Here is a 19432-nt window from a genome sequence, read left to right on the forward strand (position 1 = left end):
TACTTTTGTCTACTAACCTCAAGTAGAAGCAATATAAGATCTAAATCTTCCTTTAACGATTTGGTTGCTATTTAAGAAACGAGACAGAGAAATACGTTTAATCGTGGTGTGCGGTATGAGGAATATCTAAAAATCACTACATATGTACAACGACAATAACCCAAATCAGAACCACCAGATACATTAAAATTACAGTCATAAAAATCATAGCAAGTTTTATTGCGAGATCAAACATGTAGTTATGTAATTGTGCATGATTACTTAAGTACTTATCGATATAAGGATATGTAATAGTAAATACTGTTAAAGGCTGTATCATTTCTACAACCTTAAAATGTAGAAGTACTGTAAATGAAACAGAATTTACAACATGTCAAATTCTTGCAAATTATAGAATATTCTACAATAAATTCTCGAACATTGAACAGAAGGGTAGCGAACAAGATGGCCGAAATGAATTGGAGATTATGTTTGAGTACTTATTATTTTTAAAGTAAGTCAATTCTTATACATTTAAAAGAATGCATCGAATAGTCGCTAATGCACAGAATTACAATCCAGGTGTGTGATTTAGTGATTGATACCGGACACAATCAGCACAAACTAATTATAAAGCTATTTAATGTAAATTAAGTAAAATAAAATAAGTGACGCAACTTGTGCACTGTAGACCATATATACAGTAAGTAACAATAGTTGACGAGGTAGAAATGAATACTACTTTGGTTAAGCATTATCATTTATAGCAAAACTAAATTCAGATACGTCACTATCTGTAATTAATTAAACCCATGGTTACCGTGTGTGGTCAACGTATTAAAAGTATCTAGGCTTTGAACAGGAGCCCAATCGCTATGAATATACTTACGAGTATTCGTATGTTTTTAACTTGTTATACCTCAAAATATATTAATTATATTTAATTAAAACACACAATAGACAGTTGGATTCCCTTCACTATGCTACCTTCTGCACTACTACAGCTGGAAATATTAATATTATTATCAATTAATCTACTTGATTTCTCATAAATACCAAATAATCTTATACTAACAGATATACAATAGATTAATGCTGCACTGTCCAGAATTTTTACCGTTCATATAGATATTCAACTGTAAAAATAGGCGAGATACTGATCTATTTTATGCATCATCTGTGATCGTGCCAATTTTTTTCAGCAACGATCCCTAAAAAGAGCCAAATCAACATCTACCATTTTGCTCTAGCCACAATAGAAATGTAGGATGCTGCGACTTTGATAGCTAAATAAATTTTATACATTTTACCTTTCGAATTTTTCAGGCTATTTTCAATGAGGAGAAAATTCTCGTAGAAGACGTAGACAACATGAGGATAATGCTCTTTGAAAATGTTTTGCAATTCATTAATTTCACATCCCTCTGCAGATAATAATAAGGCAAAAACACTTTATTAGTGAACAAAGCTAATAAAATATAACTTTTATTTATCTTGGAGAAGGTCGAGGTGGAGTAATGAAAATACTACCGTCCAATGTATTGAAATAAGAGTCTATGATGTGCGGGTAGTATAGGATCCCGTTCGTATATGGGCTTAGAAATTTGGTTGCACTTTCTATTTTTTACAAAGTGAAAAGCATACGCTCCATCGATTTACAACGTAAGCGCAGAAATTTTTTGCGTATAGCACGATAATTGTATTCGGCTTTCTGTACTAAGCCTACAACAACAATGTCGCAGATTGATCAATATTATCATAACTTTCTTAGCGAGATTTAACACTTTTATTATGCATTGTGAAGGATTAACTGTTAATCAGCAGTCTATCTGATTTACACCATAGTTGTCCTAGCGGGTACGAGTTGTAGAATAAGAGTTTTTAGGCTATATCTGTTGTGAATTATGGTAAAGCTCAAAAACTGTCAAATTCTATCAGCATGTACTTGTAAGTGCGTCCACTCTAAACTATCGCTATACTGTACGGCTCATGTAACCTGAGTATCTAGTCGGTGCTAATTGACTAGAGGGATTGTTTACAGCTATCTCAAATGCATTATACGATAAAAAAATATGTGAATTAATGCTGACTATACTATATATAAGGAATCGCTACACTAAGATTGGAATTTTACTTTACCTAACATTTGCAAAATTCAATAACGATCTAGTTTTGGTGTATCCACGAGTACTACTGTAGTAATAGCAATGCAAAATGAATAGCAATTTATAAAGTCAATATCAAGGGTGGGTATTGAAGCGGTTTTAGTCTGAACCATTCAATCACACTCATGGCTACTAAAATAAGATAGCAACAACATAAATTATAGTCCATTTGTATGAAGTATCTTTGATACTGTATGTGTACTTTCTTGTTGATGCACATGGAGTAAAATTCATCCAATTTGAACATTAAAACTATCTTGGTTTGGACTAACCCAGTAGAGCTTTAAGAGATTTGTAGCGTCCAGGAGCATCCTTTTTTGTATCCAAAAATTTTTGCAGTTGGCGAGCTTTGTCAACAGGCTTTCTAGGCTTGAGAGAAGGGAATCTTTTTCTTGGGGCTAACATCATCTACTAAATCTCATATTTCCTGACAGTTGGATTTGTTCCAGAATAGGAGAAAGTGAAAAAATTCACCAGAAAAATCGATTGGCAATGAAAGTTATTTTCTGCAAAGTACAGCACTATGTCATCAGTGGATGGGCTTCTTTTCCAGTGGTCCTTGTGTTGGTTTCTTATACAGTATTGGTCTTACTGTACTGTACTGTATGCCTTGGCAGTTGGTAGTACCAGTACCGGTACCGGTATCAGTACCAGTACAGTACTAGTACCTGTGCCAGTACCGATGTACTGTACACTACAGTACTGTACTGTACAGTACTGTAAATGCCCGAATCCTCACATGGACCGTGTGACAAGTACAGTACAGTACTGTAGTCCTACAGTAGTCCCTGCCAGTACAGTATCTAGCTACAATTACTGTAATAACGTGTACTGTACACTGTGTACATCAGCCATAGAGATATCAAGATCGCATTCTGTTCGACACGGAGCCAATGGCGATTTCTCCAGTACAACTAGTCATAAACAAAGTAGTATATTAAAGTACCCAAGACACTGCTAATTCTCCATAAATAAGTACAGTACTCGTTGCAGTGTAGAATAGAACATGCAAAAGTATTTACTGCACCCTACATTTCATGCAATCCTATAATAAATAGCTTATAGTGCACGCGATACCATGCCAAATTACAAGAGCAGTAACTACGATCAGTCCCGGAGTACAGTACTTATGCCAGCCTATCGTATCGTTCACTGTACTGTAAATATCGATAGCTCAATCCGTTGGCCTGTTTTCGAAATTACAAAATAAATACAAATGCAACCTAGAGCAGTACCTACTATTGTACTGCATATTGCGATTGCAAAAAAATTCAGCTAGGAATACTTTTTTGTGAGTACTGTAGTTTCTCATACGTTGCACTATCACGTCGTTATTACTGTACGTACAGTACTGCACTAACTGTATCGCGTCAGCATCGGCTCATAGAGCTCCGCTTGGCATGCTCAAGAGTAAATATAAATACCAATACTGTTGACTGTACTCAGTGTACTGTACCTAGTGTATAGCACTGTTTTTATTTCTGAACTAGTGAGCTATAGTAATATTGGCAAGTTGATTGCTGTTAGCCAAGTAGATGAGAATTATAAATGTAATTCAAATGGCTTCAAATATCGTCAGTAGTAATACCCTTAAGCTAAGATTGATTGATATTGGTGCTAATTTAACGGATCCAGTCTTTAATGGTGTCTATCGTGGTAAGAATGTACATAAGGACGATTATAATGATGTGTTGCAACGTAGCTGGAATATCGGAATGCAGAAAATTATTATCACTGCTGGTAATTTAAAGGAAAGTTACTCTGCCTTGGAATTAGCCAAGAAAGACCAACGACTATTTTGCACTGTTGGTTGCCATCCAACTCGGTGTAATGATTTCGAAGAATCTGGTGATCCTGATCAATATTTAGAACGTTTGTTCTCTCTCATTCAGCAAAATAGAGATAAAGTTGTTGCGATAGGAGAATGTGGGCTGGATTTTGATCGCTTGCAATTTTGCGATAAAGAAATTCAGTTGAAATATTTTGAAAAGCAATTTGAATTAGCGGAACGTTCCAAGCTACCCATGTTTTTACATAGTAGAAATGCTGATGCAGAATTTTATGATATTGTCAAGAGAAATCGGCATCGTATGAGCGGAGCCGTAGTCCACTCATTCACTGGACCCGCGCAATCTATTTCTGGTATACTTGACCTTGGATTGTATATCGGGATAAATGGATGTTCCTTAAAGTCAGCTGAAAATATTGATGCTATGAAAAGAATACCCTCAGATAAGTTAATGATAGAAACTGATGCACCTTGGTGCTCTATAAAACCAACGCATGCTGGTTATAAATTACTTCAGACCCATTTCAAAGAGAAAAAGAAGGAGCGTTGGGAACCGGATCACTGCATCAAGGGACGCAACGAACCTGCCAACATTATTCAAGTATTAGAGGTTATGGCTGGCAGCCGCGGAGAGAATATACACGATCTGAGTGAAGCTATTTTTATGAATACCGTTAAACTATTTTTTAATGAGAAATCCCTATAAGATTTTGATGATTGCAATAGTCGATGTGAAGCCTATGCAATAATTGCTATTTTAAAGCTCACTACAGTATATGCAAACTGAAGTTTTTGACTGATTGACGCTGACTGCACAGCAATATACAAAAAACGGGACAGAATTATTTTAGAGTATATAGATTTAGCATGGGCAGCAATGATGCAAAGGTACCGACAATTTGAAAGAATGTGCCATTGTGCAGTGGAACTAGAACATCAAATTTCGTGTGTGACTGTTGTTCATTGCAGTCATGTTTTAAAGACTTTGTCAAGATTATTTTAGCTGTCTTTAGTTAATTACTCGTATATATAAATATACTGTATATATATATACAGATATGTATGAATACTATATAATAATTAAATTTAGCATGAAGTATGGATTTATATTTTCTTGAAAGATCAAAGAATTGTTCTATCTGCATATAGAAGAAATACGTGCAAATACACTGATGTTGCTTTGTCTACTGCCTATCTGTATAGTATGGGATTGGCATTCTACAACATCATAAACTACCGTACAAGATGATTGCAACTATTTATTTTCAGTTGCATAGTAGCATATCATTTTGGTTGAATGCCTTCATTTAATTTAATAAGATATTAAAATAAAGTCAATAAAAACTTATAAATTTCGTAAATGATTGCATCATTGCTATCACATTAACAATAATTTAATTTAATTTCATACATATGCTGTATTCATACACTTTATGGCAGGAATTGAAAAAAGACATTCCAATCGTGTCAGCAATCAAATACATTCTCTATTGAAGTAACGGTATCTACTACAGACAAATATATTAATTAGATCTAGATTTTGCATGCTTTACACTTTTATCCATACAGTCTTTAAATGACTTCATTTCTTCTTTACACTTTCTCCAGTCTCTGTTTTCAAACATACAATCCTGAAAATTAAAGGTAGACATACAAAGTACGCTTAGAATGTATCAGTTGATGATTATATGTCCAGAGAGTGACGATTGTGTACTACAAATCAAATATGATTTAAGGAATATAAATATACAATAAAGTTTGTAAGATCTCTATTAATACAGTAGTCACTGCTGGCATAAAAGCAAACATCAATACGTATAGCTAAACGACTTTATATGAATAAACCTATTATTCTGCGGCTTATCATATCACACAGATTGTAGAGTTACAAGATCCATTTTCCTTTGCAGTTGTTGCGAATGGATCTGCAGGCTCAGACTAGCAACCAGTAGGTCATATTTGTTCAAAACAGATGTATACATCGTTTATGTTGTTTACCATGAAGTCATTGCAGTGAAACTATCTTGTTCCATTATTTATTAATTTTAGTGCAATCAGTTTGACTGGTATATACAGTATAAATATGTTCGCTGTTATATAGTATACTGAATATTTCTTGCAAATACGATTACCTGCAATGCATAATGGAAAGCTGAACAACCAGATTTTTCAATAATTATTTCGAAAGGATCCTTTTCTTCATCGTCATCTTGCTTGCTTTTATTCCAGTGATGGGATGGACGCTTGGATTGATTGGCATCTTCCGTCATGACTAATTTTAAAGATTGTAGAGACTTTTATATACTTCAGTTGTCCAGTTAAAGCTCGAAATTTAGTTCGTCAGATCTTGATCTTGCTTCGATGCATGTAGGATCATCACCAGGGATACCCACTCTGGTGATCTGCTTACGGTGCAAAGATCGAGAAGTCCCTACTGTACTGAGTACTGTACAGTTTGGCATACTGTACAGTACAGTACAGTACAGTGCACAGTAGTCCAGTGTGCGGTACGCTACTGTACACTGTACGAGTACACTAAAGTTCACGTCAAGTCACCTGAACGTGAAGCGAAGTCTCAAAATCCAACTTCACACGTTCCCTAGCTACACCTGCGTGTCAGTGCATTGCAATGGCAACTCGTATTTCTTTTACCTGTATGTTGCAGCGATAGAGATTTTTTTGTACCTCTATGGCTGCAGCTAAAGACTTCTGTCAGTACTGTACAGTAATATTGTGAAACGATATGCAGATGATATATAACTCGATTATATAGTCTCGCTATACTTGCGTCAAATGTTATGAATTAAGTTTCAGCTTCTTGTTGTAAAATGAGAGCAACCAACTTGCAAGGAAATACTGCTAATTTTGGTGCTTGTTGACCTCTCCCAAATATTTACATATATCATACTATCTGCATATATGTAGATATTTACCAGCATATTTGCCAAATGTGCAATACCATTGTCAGTATAATCATCCTTTATTATATTAATTTTAATTTTATTATAATAACTAATTTTTATTAAAAGCAGCACAATGTCATGCCATACTTCACCAAGATATTATCGTAAAAATGACTAAAACCAAGTCTTATATAACTTATGTAAGGGCCTATTTAATTGCGTAGTAACATGACGATCCATTTATGAAGACACGGCAGCTAATTTTTTCTTTGAGTAACGTTTGGGCTTTTTAGATAGTTCATCTATAACTGTATTTCTAGCTGCTGCTTCCTATATACAAGAGGCAAACCAGTATAATTAGCCGAGTTAAAAGTATTGGGTACAGCTGTGCCGTATAAATTTTATCCCGTTATATTACTAACCTCTAATAGCTTTGTAAGACTTAATTCTTTTCGACTTGAAACAAGGCTTATTACTCTACCCGTACATTTGCTGCCAACACGCCCAGTTCTACCAGCACGATGAATGTAATCAGCAACAGAGATCGGAAAATCGAAATTAATTACACATTCAACCTATGTCATAAAATTGGCTGCATTTAGTTTAGCCGAATTTTACATGGTCGGCGGCAAAGATTATTGAGGTGATATAACTGTATGCATTTTGAGAAATTTTCCAAATAGGAACCTACATTCTTTGTATCTAAGCCTCTAGAGGCTATATCGGTTGCAATGAGTATGTTATATTCACCACGTTGAAATTTATCATATCGAATTAGACGCTCCTGGATACAGTATATAATTTTTTTAGTGTAATCATAACTCGTTCATTGGATAATTTTATAACAGTGGAATTATCGAGATATTAAATGAAAGTAAATGCTAAATCGCCTATCTACCTCTGGTGGCATACCACCGTGCAATCGTAGTAACGGTAAATCTACTTTTGCAAGATAATGCCCAAGCCAATTGCAGCTATCAACTGTATTGCAAAAAATGATTGTTGAACCATGTCGCCGTTCTTTCAATAGTTTTAGTAATGTTCCTAGGAGGAAAGTAGAGAAATAAAGTAAAATTTTTCATCTTCAATGTGTTTACGCGTACATTGATCAATGCTCCTTACCTGCTTTACTAGTTTGTTTTAATTTTAATATATCTTGCTGTATGTGGGGTAATAATTTATGGAAACCTTTAGTAGTTACTTTCTTTAGATTCTAATAAATATTTAGGCAGATGGTTAAAATCTGAACCTTTCAGGATTTTCACTTATGATAATTCTTGGTATTTCAGCCGATTTAAATATCGTCAGAACTCAAATTATTTGTACCGGAATGACTGGGTTCAAAATTGCTTCAACTCTCTTAGGTAAGGTAGCCCCAACAACGGTGACCTGCGCATCTTTTTGAAGAGTATCCAGAGACATTGGCTTACCTCCACGGATCTAATATTCAAATAGGAATGACAATACTTCAAACATCGTCCTTTCGATTTTACTCAATAAAGTATAAATTTAAGAAAAACTTCATCAAATTTGTAAACTTCAGATCATTGTAATTTAATATGGATTAAATTATCACCTTTATTTTCTCTAGTATTTCCAAACTCCTTTCGTAGAAGGATTCATCAAATAGAGTATCTGCTTCATCTAGGACCAAATGAGTTAAATCGCTAAAAAAAATTTGATCTGAAAGTACAACGTTCAATTTTAGTTATAATAGGAAATGTAGTTATCAGTGTACCCTACGAATGACATTAATTATTGGCATTTTTCATATCAAATTAAATAGAACAATGAATTAGGGTGTATTCTAAGGAAATACACAACATACTATATCTATGATACTTTATGAGCATTCCCGGGGTCGCCACAACTACGTCTGTTGGAGTTTCCAATGCTTTTTCCAATAGTTTCTATTCAATATATGACATATGAAGTTTTTGATAGCTTAATGAATGATTGAATTTATTCTATCTATCTACCGATCTGTAATGCATTGCTTGTGCTATATATTCTTACTTGTTTTTTGCCTCCTATTACACCTACGACTCTATACTTTGATACGTGGCATAGCGATTTAGCAACTTTCTGTTAGAGCGTTGATGCGGAGATCAGAAAAATATACAGTAAGTATCTTTATGTTGATTATTATTAGCTATCGTTAAGTTCAGTGATGGAAAGGTTGTTAATAAGGAACAGAAGATAATAGTACTATCACATTGATAACTACTGCATAACTAACCAGAGTCTGCTGAGCTAATTCTCTGGATGGAACAACAATACAAGCTCGAGGTCTGTTTAATCTTGTAATTAATCCGCATTTTTCCTCTTCTTCTTTAATTCTATGAATTAAAGGCGCCAAATAAGCTATTGTTTTACCAGATCCTAAATTAAATACTGTGTGGTTAGATACAGTCTTTCTACGTATATATTGGTCGTACAATGTACATGAGTCATTTAGAGTTTTACCTGTTTCGGATGCACATAGTACGTTCTTTCCAGCAGCAATTTTAGGAATTGCTAGAGACTATAAACATCAAGTGAGATTACAATCGTTATACAACGATATCATTCCTGTATAGTGCATACTTGCATTTACACATGTTTAAACAGTTGATTTAAGAAGAGGTATATTTGCAGGACTGTTATACCGTACTGTGTATCTATTAATAATTATGGTTATAATGGATGAATATCTTTAACTATCATTCTGGTAGCTGCAAATTTTTACGGGTAATATATATTACATGTTATTAAGGTGATAATGGTCTATAAAGTAGAGTAAAGAACAATAATACAACTATACGCTAGTAATGTTATCTACCTGTATTGCAGTTGGCGTGGTAATATTAATGTTCGCTAAAGAATCAATCACGTCATCCCTCAGGAATAACCGCGAAAAAGACGATGTACCAGAATCAGTAATAGCTCTAGGTTCCTATTAGATAACAAAGTAATCTTGCTTATGAAGGCGTACCTTAAATCTGAATAGCATCATGTATCGCAACATGTGTGTAAATGTACAAGGCAGGTAATTCGATAATTTTTGCATGTACTCATGTTCGAATCGTAGTCGAACATTTCATTTCCTTATCGCCAATATCAATATATTACTCATGCAACGTAAGGATTACTTATTAATATAATCCTTAGTGATACTGTAGTATCTTAACTGTAATGCAGAAGAGCCATTGGCTTTCATTTCAACGCAATCACTGACTAACCTCCTTTTTCTTTTTAATGGTGGTTTTACTTGGCCTATCAAGGATCCTATTTTGTCGTGGTCTTCGAAATCTACGCTGATTACGCATACGCGTATTTCCCTTAGTGCCTGTAAATTCCTTGTGTTTGCGAGATACTTCTAGCTGACGAGACGATCTGGTTTTTACCGACTTTAGCGCAGGAGAGGAGTAGTGACGATGACATGGCACTAATTTTGAATAAAGCTGAGATGTGAAGCAGTACCGGTTGAAATACTGGTAAGCTAATCCTGATAAATTCATCCAGCTTCTACTTATCAAGTGCTCCTATAAATGCGTGCAGCATAAGTTCAAAATTAGCATCATGAGTATGGCCATTACATCATTGCATCTTCTCAGAAGAGCTACAATATAATACTTTGCTCCATTCACTTACCATAACTTGTACGTGTATGCATACGGGTAATCATAAATAACATTAAAAATTGGAATTGAACTCGAATAAATGCAGCAGCAGATTATCCTGAGCTCCGCTGCACAATTTAAGCAATCTCTAATTTCAAAAGCATTAGAATGGAATTACTAGCGCTATCAAACTATAAGAAAGTTAATCTCCTTTAATTCACTCTTTAGTAGTCGTTAAAAAGTGAGGACTGTAGCTTGATGAATGATTGTGATTACCAATATTCGAAGTTCAAGTTGATTCGAAGAAGGAGCAAACCAAGAAATTTCATTCAAAATGATACTTTTAATTTTTGCATTGATCAGCTCGCTGCAAAATAATAACGCATGCGGTTCTCCTGCACCTCAGAGTACTGTTCCAGTAGTTTCATAGTGGTACGGTACTGTAATCCAAAGCTGTACCGTACTTCTACAGTACAGTTCAAGCTGTGGTGCCGAAGATGTCCGTTTCGGCGCGGTTCGATACGGTACAATGTTCGGTTAGGGTTAGACCTAGCTAGGGCTAGGGTTAGGGTTAGGGCTTGGGCTAGGGTTGTACTGCTAATCTAACCCGAGCTGTAAAGCAACTCTTCCCTACTGCCACTCAAATATGGCGTCCGTTAATGCCAATGTAAATTTAACCTCTCAACTCGCATCGCATATCGTTGTACCGCTAACAACGTTTCTAAATGGCAATAATACTTTATTTTCTGAAAGTCAGCCTTGGATATCTGACCTAAGATGCAGGTAAGGATTTAGGTCGGTTATTTTGAATATAAACACACGTAAATGGTGCACAGTCCACCATAGATCCGAAACCCATCACTATTGCGTGAAGACTGAGATATCACAGGTATTAACTAGGTGGTAAAGCATCAATGCTTTAATCATTGAGATATCACAAATAGAGTTGCTTTCCGAATTAAAATTTTTATCAGTTTGCCTTTTTACCATCAATCTATGCTATCCTAACAAATATTGCGTCATTTTAATTAATGAAAGATGTACTTTTAAAAATAATCGTATAACTATACAGTACACAGAGGACGTATTTAACCTCTAGTAGATAGTTGGTCAGATACTTAAAAAAAAATGTATTCTACTCAGTAACTCCCAGGTTGCAAACAATTTAAAACTTGTTTCAAAACTGATCACTAATTTCATGATATAAGGGCCATTATATTAAGTGCAATTAGTATACAGTATATGTATCTTGCAATCAGGATTAACGTATTTCATATCGTACGATATGATGATTATTCAAAATAATCATCATCTAATTTCGTAGAATGCATTTAGTGTTTGCAAGCTTAATAGTTCTTGGAATGTTAATTCAAAATACCTCTGTAAAGAGGGATACATACGATGTAAAGTGGAAATTATAACAGTCGAATTGGCTATAAAATCAAGTTAGTTGAATGGTAGATAAATATTTAAATTATTTTATAATTTATCTTTGGAACTTGCCTGAATAATTAATAATACTTGTTTTAATTTTTGTTATATTGCTGTGGACTGTAGTTCTATATAGGAGTTCTAACCAGTTAGCCTTAATATAGGAATAGGCTACTTCTATATATTCGCATGTTAGGTACATGCTCCATTAAAATCAAAATGAACAGTTACGACTAACAAATTGGGGTATGCAGCTATATGCATACCTTGGGAGCTTTGAAAACACTTTAGAATTACTGCACAGGTCGTTGTAATTCTCATGCTGTATACGCGTATAAAGGGTAGTAAACCATTGTAAATGTTGAGACATCGATCAATCATATATCCGTGCTACCTAAGTGGGTTCTACCATATGCATGTGTAAAACAACATTAATGATTTGTTGTTAGTGACCAGTTAAGTCAGGCTCCCATGATCTGGTATGTGCTTCTATCGTATTGGTGTAATACGTACAGCTGGACTATTTATGCTCTACACATGCAAATGATTTCGTTGGTGGTTAAATAATCTTTGAATTGCATTTGTCCTGTGTAGCCATGCTGCCTTGGATAGTGACACCAATTGCGATAGGTTTAAGTTACACCTTCCCTATAGCCAGCACACTTTAATTTGTAAGTTTAAGTCATACATTTTTCAAAATTGATCATTCTCTTTGTTGTTATTTTACAAAATGTACTTTGTATATTGTTATTGTACTGTACTCATTTATACGGATATAGCCACTCTGTTAACTAGTTATGTTGCTATTGCGTAAATATTATGGACTTTTTAAATTATCGAACATTTTACGTAGGGGAAGTAATTTTTGATCGAAGAAGAAACAATCAGGCACCTGATTTTATATTTGGCGAAGAAGATAAAGATTTTAATCCAGATTCCGAGAAGCTAGAAGTATGTCTGGTGGACATTTATTCGTATATACCATATCATTATTAATAGAGTGATGCTGTAATTAGTGTATTATACCGTACTTGTTTCAATATATACTAGTGCTAATCAATCATCATAACCGAAATATTTGAGATGAGTAATAAACTTATTTTTCAGTATAAAGACTGCTTCAAGAAAGGGTTGCTAGATATATTGGATAGATTAAATTATTTATTATAAAACTGTTCATTAGACGGGTCTGTGATTGATGTATAACCATAGATAATGGCATTCATGCCGTTATAAATATATACATATATACCGTATATGTCATATAATGTATTTAAGTGCTTGACATATTATATCTTGATAAGCTTATTCTAATTATTATATTTTGTACTTGATAATATTGTAATTTAACACAGAGCCTATCATATTGGAATACCAGTAATGCGAACTGCTTTTCTTTGGTCATAAAAGAACTGTTGTTACAATATGCTCTTCATCAGGAAAAATTACTAGGAGCTAATAGTCGATTAAGTTTCGAGTGTTCTAAATTACGAACTAGTAAAGACTTTGACAGCTTTGAAATTTTGGTAAAAAAGAAAAACACTAATGTTAGTAGAAGTATCACCTTCAGCAAATATTCTTGTATTTAAATTACATGACGAAGAATAACCGATTAATTACCTAAACATATTATATTTCTCCTAAACTCATATTACAATTTTGTACAACTGATTAAAAACTCACTATACCTAGAGTAGAATAATTGCTGTTTTTTTGGCTAACGGCTTTGTTTTTACCAATAGGGATATAACAGTTATTTTGAGGCTAATTTTCTTATCAGAATCAACTTGAAAAGTGAATCTTTGCCCCACTTAAAAGCGGTAAGACAACTATAATACTGTTTCTCATAGAGCTTACCGTTGTTTATATCAACGTAATGATTGTAATTTTAGTATACTCTTAACAGAAATGTGCCTTATATAAAATATTACGTTACATTTTTAAAGGGCTTAAATAAAAGTATTCAGGACTTTTATGCTAATCTGTTGGTAACAATGGTATCCAATGATACAGCAAATGTGGTTACAAATTTACAAATTAATCCTTGGCTAGAAAAGTATGCAAAATTTTTGTGTAATACGTTGTGTGCCTCGTATTGCCTTCTTATGATTTGCATGAATCGTTAAATTACGTATATGATTAATTATAGGTTATTAGGTAGCAATACTACAAAACAATGCCCACGGTGGGGAGGTTCAAATGCTTCGAGCTTACTTGAGTACCTAACTACGGTACAACGTTACCTACAGGATAAAATAAATCGTATTGGTGAAAATTTTACGAGAAGAAAAGAACTTATTGAATCCTTCAAACAGCATTTTAACGGGTATGACTTTTGTTATCCATAAGATATTTTAATGGATGAAGATTATCTTATTTTACCTCTTGTATCACACAGGGCGTTACTGGAATATGATAGTGAAAACTATACAAGCATAAATTTGCTGCTCGTTACGAGTGGATTTTACTTTATTCTGCATGGTAATGTCAACTACTATTTACGTGTAAACATTATACTTTTATTACACTTTGGTTAGGATTATATACGTACATACATATATATATATATTTATATATATACTGTATATGTATAACATTGCGAAAGAAACGACTAAAAGTTTATCCTCTTATTTCATCAAGTATCATTACCATCCGGATTTCCACAAAGCATGCCAGTGCTAATTATCCAATCAGTATACCATCGTATGGGTATTTTACCTTACAAAGAAACACGTACTTCGTATCCATACAGCCCGAGATGGAGTGGTAAAGAAATGGTAGAGAGAATACAGTATGTACATTGCACAGTCTATTCGACCTAGTTCACAAATGTTCTTAGATATTCCACGTATTTAATAATCCATTTTAATTTAATTTAATAGAGTTTATCTTGCGACGATTATTGAAGATTTTAAGACATCATCCTTACGTTACGGAAAACTTTAGTAAATAAATTCTCATCAAAATGCATTATAACAAAATGCCTGATATTTATGAATTAGCTTTCCAAAAGCATGTAATAGACGTTAGGTCACTAAGGTTTGTGTATCTTGCCTGGTACGTTATGAACTTACCGGAATCGCTTTTTTGTGATAATACGCTATGAATAAATGTTACCTTAGCGAGTTTGACATGACGTAAAATATTTTATTTTTTCTATCGAAATATTAAATAACATGTGGTCATATTCCTTTTAAGACACAGATGATTGTAGATTGTAATGACTAATTGTTCACTAAGTATACCTTATAAGTGAAAGATTTTTTCAAGATTTGATTCTATATGTATGTTATAATTATTGTATAGATTACCATCAGAACTCTTTCCTAACATCAATCATAATTATTTAAAGTGTATTCACTTTTGTATATAAGATAAATGTCTTCGTAGATCCTTTATTGTCGTAGTTCATTCATGGTTGGATTTTATTATTCCGAGTAAAGATTTTGAATATTTTGTCTTAATTCTTTGAATTCACTCTCAGGTAGTGATATTTCGTGTATGAGTGAGCTTATACTTTCATCAGTAATGATCTCAAATTGACTTTCGTCTACATTTCAAAAAGAAATATGAAAGGGCTATAAATAAATTGATTTACATAAAATATTTTGCAATGATATGGTTGATGTATAATTACTTTTCACTATTAAGTGACCAGCTAGCTCACAAAATGCAACACTAAGTACGTTTTCATCTTTGGCACCTATCATTCATTATTAGACATCCTGTTATCATTCTTGATTCAGTCAAAATTGAAGCATTAATTAACTACAGTCAGGTTGTTTTTATTAAACCTAGTGAAGAAACTCTTGGCCAAACCAGCACTCTTACTACAACGTCACTGCTTATGTTGTTCTTTTGAAATGGCTTTCCTCTTGTTATAAAAATATTATGGGCTATCTCTTTCTCGTGAAGCAGTGATGTTAGTCTGTATATATTTCTAAAAAATAATGAAAAGAAATACGTATTTATGCCATTGTCATGTATCTTTGTTCTTGTAGTGAGGAATAATAAATACACCGCCAGTTATATCACAATTGTGGGCTAGAGTTCCTCTAAATAGAAATTTATTGCAATTTTTTACATACTTAATGAAACATCGCAAGTCGCCATTCACGTACTGAAATCCGAAACCCTTAGCCGGTGAATCTACCAATTCCATACAAGGCCCACTAATTGGTTTCCCGTTCTATTTTAACGAAAACAGATGCTACGTATCATTATTACGCTGCAAATAATTATATGCTGCAGACTAGGTCTGCAAGACGCAATTATTCATTTTTTAACCCTGATCTGCAATTCAGAGTGAGCTACGGAATCCCATAAAATAAAATTTTACCCATTTCTCAGATGGAAGTTCATAATTGATGCAATAGGCATGAAAATGCAAGTGATTAACAGAAGCAAATCCGCAAATACTATTAAATCCAATACGAAATCCCCTATAGAAAAGTATATCATTGATTTATGATTAAAAATTTCAAAATAGCACAAGGCATTGAAACAGTCACTATCGCACCTTCATTATTACACAATAATTATAATAATGATGTAATTAATTAATAAAATATTATTTTTACCGATACCTTTGTGAACTGAGTAGCAACATTTCCATAGCCAATTGCAATCCGTTAATTGTTACAGCCTGTGGTAATCATTATGTAGATAGTTAGTGTAAGAAGAAATACAGCATATGAAACTAAGTTATCGCTTGGAACCCATACAAACATGAATTTTACTGGAGAATATTATTTTTACAGCGAGTAAAGTACGATTTCTACCGCACCACTAAACCTAGATTATCCTCTGTAGCAGATTACTAAGCATGATTTTATTTCAGTCCTGATGATGCAGCATTTTATATAATAAGCGAATGGTATTCATCAGAACTAGTACGTCAAACAATTCGTAAAAACTCTGTTGACTAAAATTATTCTAGGAATTGTGGTGTAATACTTAGATCTAGACGTTACCTGAGGCAAACAATCCTCGATAGCTGGGACGAGCAGAATATTACAGTATTCTACAGGGCTAACATTTATGATTACCAAGTTTCTGGATGGTATACTCTATAATATATTTCAAATGAAATGAAACGAAATTACTCTTATTTACCGCTTGTACAATTTAATAGTTTACTCAGATATTTGATGAGTAATATCGATACGTGCTCATATATCTAAATCGTATATAATACTATAATTACTATTTGCAACGGAGTTTTATTTCTGTAAATATGAATCCTGGAATCCATTTGGACAGATATATATAATAACCGCATTTTATGACGTATATGTATTCTATCAATTCAACATTTTAATTTTAATTTTAATGGGTGTGTGACGGATTTCACGATGTAAATGATAGCAAAAATATCGTTATCTAGCAGTAAGAACATCGTTCAGTATAGATATGTTAAAAATCTTTTATCAGAGAACAAAGCCATACCTCCTCGTCATTATGTTCTTGAGATATAAGCCCATGTTGTGGACAAAGTTCAAAGAGAATCTAGTTATCATTATCATTTTAATAATGCTATGAGAACCTTATATCGGTAGCTTAATCAATGAAGATCCCCAACTAATTTTTATCGAAATATTTCATTCGCTACTGAATTAATCTATTATCTAGCACGAGTAAGAACTAGTAACAATCAAACTATAACATACTTATATACCATTTCTACTTTAAAATTGTTCCTAATTTACTGCTATGATGCATGTACGTTATAGTGATAATTAGGATTTGTAGTCCTTTTTAAGAAACAAAGAAACTATTTACATGCATAGATAGCTACATTTATTTATAAAAGTGTATTATTTTCAGTGTTTCCGTTCAGTTGTAATTACTGATAAGGCAGCAGCTACTATCAAGTAATGAGTTTATAACATTTTTTAATCGGTAGGTTTAATACAGAACCTCTTTTGCATTAATCTTGTTAAAATTGAAACGGGTACCATCGAACGGTTGCTTGACAGTGAAGAAGCTGCCAGGCTTTCGTCTTTGCGTCGCTCTTTTTAAGTTTCGCTGGTTACGCAAAGGACGACATTTATTAATACATGCCACAATAATTTAACGAAACTATCACATATTCTACAATTGGAAATAGTATAATACAATACTTTGTGTATAAATTATATCCATTATCACTCACTTCGAATTACGCTAATTTATGTTTAATTCAAAAAAAATTAAGTTCTGACATTGATTATACTGTACTACTGGACATTATTATCATTTACCAAATATAAACAATCATCTTACTGACTGTATAATGTACATCTACAGTGTTCAAGCACGAAATACATCATAGATAGAAGTATGAGTATTTTTTGATACCATGAAGTTATTACCAGAGTGATGCACCAACTAATCAATCATAATAATGGTAGTTTATATAGTGTACATTACCAAAGATGTAACTACCTGCGCAACATAACCAGCTGGCCCAGGCAGAACCTTGGTTTGTAATTCGTCCAGAGTATAACGAAAGTAGCCCAGATTCATTGCTTTATCCCAAGCATTGCGTAATTGGATATCAAACTATAATGAAGAGATAAATAAAAGTTCTATCTTCTAAAGTGCCCAAGATATACTGTATATCGCACATCATATCCTTAGTTTACACTACACTAAATAGTACTACCGCACAGTACTGTACAGTATAGGGTGTAGAAATCCAATCCAGATTCAAAATAAATAATATGATCAAAACTTGATCGATTTTATTTCAATTTGATATTAATCGACACCATGTAAACACATATCAATTTTGACGGGTTTTATAATAAATAAAATAAACCATAAAAATATGCACTGATTTATCTGAAAAGAAATTCTACATTCTGTACTATACAGCGTAAAATCTTCAGCCTACAGTAATGCCAGATCTACTACTGTATACTGTACTGTACAGTATACTTGTAGGGTATATCGCAAATTAACGATTTGCATGGGCGAGGTATGTTTGTCTTGCAATTCTTCCACGCCACCATCTTTAAACCGCAAGGGATAGTTTTTAGCGGAAGGATACTGATCATTATCGACATATCTGTTAGTTTTAAGATTTGGAGCATATTACTGACCACTCGGCCGAGAAATCTGTAGATAGCGATACACCCTACAGTGTACTGTATACTATAGCTCTACTGCACATACACTATATACAGTACTGTTGTGAAGAAATTGAATCTTTTTACTACTGTAACCAACAGTGCAAGCTATATCCAGTTATGATGCAGCCAACGGCTGAACCACTTTGATTGCCTGTTGGCATGATTATGCTCAAGAATCTAACCTTACTGAGCTGATTTTGATCTTCGTTTGCTGATGTTGGGAGATGATGTACGAGTAAATCGCCAGAAGAGTAAGGGAATTTGCATTTCTCCGTAATTAAAGAATCGTTTCCGCTTTGCTTTGACATGATGCGTTGTGTCAATGGGCGTCCGTAGTTCGGATCTTCAACTGTATGGATGCGTTTGTATCTGTGGTCTTTCACATTGCGCGAGCTGGGAGAGACTTCCTAACTCGATTTTGCCTCTTCTTTTCAGTTACAATCCCTAC

The 19432-nt window shown here is 33.7% G+C and overlaps 4 protein-coding genes across 4 annotated transcripts; 2 read left to right on the plus strand and 2 right to left on the minus strand.

The window, feature by feature from the left end:
• Positions 1-3703: 3703 nt before the first annotated feature.
• On the plus strand, positions 3704-4639 carry TRIADDRAFT_18571 (uncharacterized protein; the record flags this gene model as incomplete). Its single annotated transcript, XM_002108287.1, has 1 exon — positions 3704-4639. The coding sequence occupies one exon, from the start codon at positions 3704-3706 to the stop codon at positions 4637-4639; it is 936 nt and encodes a 311-aa protein (XP_002108323.1).
• A 2437-nt stretch (positions 4640-7076) lies between these two features.
• On the minus strand, positions 7077-10336 carry TRIADDRAFT_52679 (uncharacterized protein; the record flags this gene model as incomplete). Its single annotated transcript, XM_002109010.1, has 13 exons — positions 7077-7166; positions 7259-7411; positions 7528-7620; positions 7735-7880; positions 7959-8049; positions 8163-8276; positions 8413-8519; positions 8665-8746; positions 8853-8921; positions 9076-9218; positions 9303-9360; positions 9658-9771; positions 10058-10336. The coding sequence occupies 13 exons, from the start codon at positions 10334-10336 to the stop codon at positions 7077-7079; spliced, it is 1539 nt and encodes a 512-aa protein (XP_002109046.1).
• A 748-nt stretch (positions 10337-11084) lies between these two features.
• Positions 11085-14815, plus strand: TRIADDRAFT_52680 (uncharacterized protein; the record flags this gene model as incomplete). Its single annotated transcript, XM_002108288.1, has 9 exons — positions 11085-11221; positions 12464-12540; positions 12723-12820; positions 13309-13416; positions 13612-13689; positions 14119-14195; positions 14268-14350; positions 14510-14660; positions 14752-14815. The coding sequence occupies 9 exons, from the start codon at positions 11085-11087 to the stop codon at positions 14813-14815; spliced, it is 873 nt and encodes a 290-aa protein (XP_002108324.1).
• A 482-nt stretch (positions 14816-15297) lies between these two features.
• Positions 15298-19292, minus strand: TRIADDRAFT_52681 (uncharacterized protein; the record flags this gene model as incomplete). Its single annotated transcript, XM_002109011.1, has 11 exons — positions 15298-15419; positions 15507-15572; positions 15664-15809; positions 15958-16058; positions 16209-16311; positions 16456-16514; positions 16843-16938; positions 17318-17377; positions 17789-17896; positions 18296-18412; positions 19167-19292. The coding sequence occupies 11 exons, from the start codon at positions 19290-19292 to the stop codon at positions 15298-15300; spliced, it is 1104 nt and encodes a 367-aa protein (XP_002109047.1).
• Between the last annotated feature and the right edge of the window lie 140 nt (positions 19293-19432).

Source organism: Trichoplax adhaerens, genomic scaffold (genome assembly GCF_000150275.1).
Source record: "Trichoplax adhaerens TRIADscaffold_1 genomic scaffold, whole genome shotgun sequence".
Lineage (NCBI taxonomy): Eukaryota > Metazoa > Placozoa > Uniplacotomia > Trichoplacea > Trichoplacidae > Trichoplax > Trichoplax adhaerens.